The sequence below is a fragment of the Alosa pseudoharengus genome, unplaced genomic scaffold, assembly GCF_046254945.1.
Source record: "Alosa pseudoharengus isolate Yale_2024_CS ecotype anadromous, Long Island Sound unplaced genomic scaffold, YU_APseudo_1.1 YU_APseudo_1.1_scf_23, whole genome shotgun sequence".
NCBI classification, from domain to species: Eukaryota; Metazoa; Chordata; class Actinopteri; order Clupeiformes; family Clupeidae; genus Alosa; species Alosa pseudoharengus.
Window position 1 is genome coordinate 24,251,723 of NW_027468685.1, and position 2,500 is coordinate 24,254,222.

The 2,500-nt window shown below is 43.9% G+C and overlaps 1 protein-coding gene across 1 annotated transcript in view; it reads left to right on the forward strand.

Annotated features, from left to right (window-relative positions):
* The window catches only part of csmd3b (CUB and Sushi multiple domains 3b), a 390,727-nt gene that overhangs the window by 352,101 nt on the left and 36,126 nt on the right, over positions 1-2,500 (forward strand). Inside the window, exon 58 of the mRNA XM_076302106.1 lies at positions 11-187. Within this exon, the coding sequence (XP_076158221.1) occupies positions 11-187 (177 nt within the window). The remainder of the gene's footprint in view (positions 1-10; positions 188-2,500) is intronic.

The window sequence follows — 2,500 nt, forward strand, 5'->3', positions numbered from 1 at the left end:
ACCTACGCAGCGGTGCAGTGTGGGAACCCGGGGACGCCCAGCAACGGGCGGGTGTTCCGGCTGGACGGCACCACCTTCTCCCACTCGGTCATCTACTCCTGCATGGAGGGCTACCTGCTGTCAGGCTCCACCACCCGAGAGTGCCTGGCCAATGGCTCCTGGTCGGGCAGTGCCCCCAACTGCACCAGTAAGTACCCCACACCACACACCCCACAACCAGACACCTATACTTTCTAAAAAGTCCTACTGGCCTACTGGTTAGCGCTTCAGACTTGTAACCCCAACCAGTAGGAATGGCTGAAGTGCCCTTAAACAAGGCAACTAACCCCTCACTGCTCCCCGAGCGCGTGCTTCACCTCACTCTGTGTTCACTGTGTTTTTCACTAATTCACGGATTGGGATAAATTGCAGAGACCAAATTTCCCTCACGGGATCAAAAGAGTATATACTGTATACTTATACTTATACTTTCTAAATGCCACTTTGTTGGTTTTATCCCAACTAACACTGCACATTGACATATTTAAAGTTTTGTTTTTGTCCTTTATGCTGTTGTGTTTTGCCCTGTTTTTGTACCTCATCTGGTTGTCCTTGTTTTGCTGGGTTAGGGTCGGGGGAGTTTGCAAGAATCCCTGATTTCTGTTTATCATGCCGTGTATTATGCCCTTGTTTTGCTTTTGTTTACAAATGAATTTGATTTTGCATGACAAAAAAGGGTCTTTGTTCTGCATACAAACGATGTTCACCACTTAGATTTGGTACAAAACAGTCTGTAGTAATCTTTTAACGAGACAAAAACCGAACCAAAAAAACACTTGAGGGGTTTCTGTGATGTTTTGCAACGTGACTGATTTATGAAGTTCTTCCCCACTTTCATTTTTGTGACAATGCGAGGCTGTGATAACTAGATAATGAAAAAGGCGAAAAGAAGTCAAATGAGTGAAGCCGTGGGCTCCGCAGGGCTCCATTTCACCTTATGAAATTTAAACACTCACCTCATCAAGGGCCCTTTGAGTTGCTCTCTGAGCTCTTTTGAACACACAGGCGGAAGTGTCTGTGTGCGTATGTGTGTGTGTGTGTGTGTGTGTGTATCAGAATGGATCTCCACACCGAGTCTGCCTCAGGAGAAGTTTGTCGGTGACCTCAGCTTTCCCCTTAACACACACAGACACACACACACACACACACACACACACACGCCTCAACTCACCAGCGAACCCTCCACTCGAGTCCGATAAGCGCAATCGATGTGACCACTCGTCCCTGCAACTGCCTGGAGATTACCCCTGTCCTCCCAGACCCTCAATTGTCTTAAAGATCTACGATTTCTTTTGTAGGTCAGTTTTATTTAAATCCAACCAAAGGCAATCAAGACTCTTGCTGCCACTGTTAAGACACACATTCATGATCACGTGGGTGACCCTCTCTAGTTTAAGGAATCAATTGCCTTGTGTGGGCATTTTCTCCCACTTTACGGTTGAACTTGAAGACTCCATTTTGTTGGTATGGCTCTCTTCCTCAGACACGGTGAAAATTGTATTTTATTGTTAGCCACAAACTCCTCAAGAGCGCAGGTCTCAGAGTGTAAAACTCTTAGCCAGACGTCCAGTAGTCTGGTCAGACGTCCTGGTTTCTGGTCAAACGTCTCAGTACACTGACCTCTCCTGGTCACTGGACCACTTCTTCCCCTATCCACCTGTGATCAGTGTTGGGAGGGTTACTTTCAAAACGTATTCCGTTACAGAATACAGAATACATGCCCAAAAATGTAATTTGTAACGTATTCCGTTACGTTACTCAATCTGAGTAACGTATTCTGAATACTTAGATTACTTCCACATTGAATTGCATTTTATAAGTGTAGGAATGCGGCCATCAAGGCCTATTCTGGTGTGTTCGTCTGTCTGTGTGTTAGGCCCACATAGCTACCTGATACAACTTTAAAATAGCAAGGTGACCACTAAAACTACAGCAAGCGACTAGGCTAATTAAAACAAACAAAATAAATAGGCTACTTTAAGGGGGTAGCCAGAAATTATAATTAAGATGTGCCGGTGGCATCAACCCAGTACAAGTGAGGGGCGCATATGCAGGTGGAACGCAAATGACCTGTAAATGTAAACACTATAGGCTACTGTATATCAGGGCTCTCAAAATGAACGTGATCGTGTAATGACAATCAAAAACCGCACGCTAATATGCTAGGCCTACTCGCAAGGAAAATTCTTCAGAGGCTGCACCATATAATTATTTTTAAAACGTAAATGTAGATCTAATTAGAAAAAAAATAATCCATAAATCTATTTTAAGTTAGAATAAAAAACTTAGAATGCAGTGCCTATTTTAGAGATTGGTTTTATTGTAGGCCTAGGTCTAAATCAACACGTGAACTAGGCTTTGTTTATTGATTAGCAAACTGTGTAACCGATTGGCCGAAGTAGCTTGAGCTGTTAATACTTGGGAAAATATCCTTTGAACAGACATCAGGAACCACGATCAG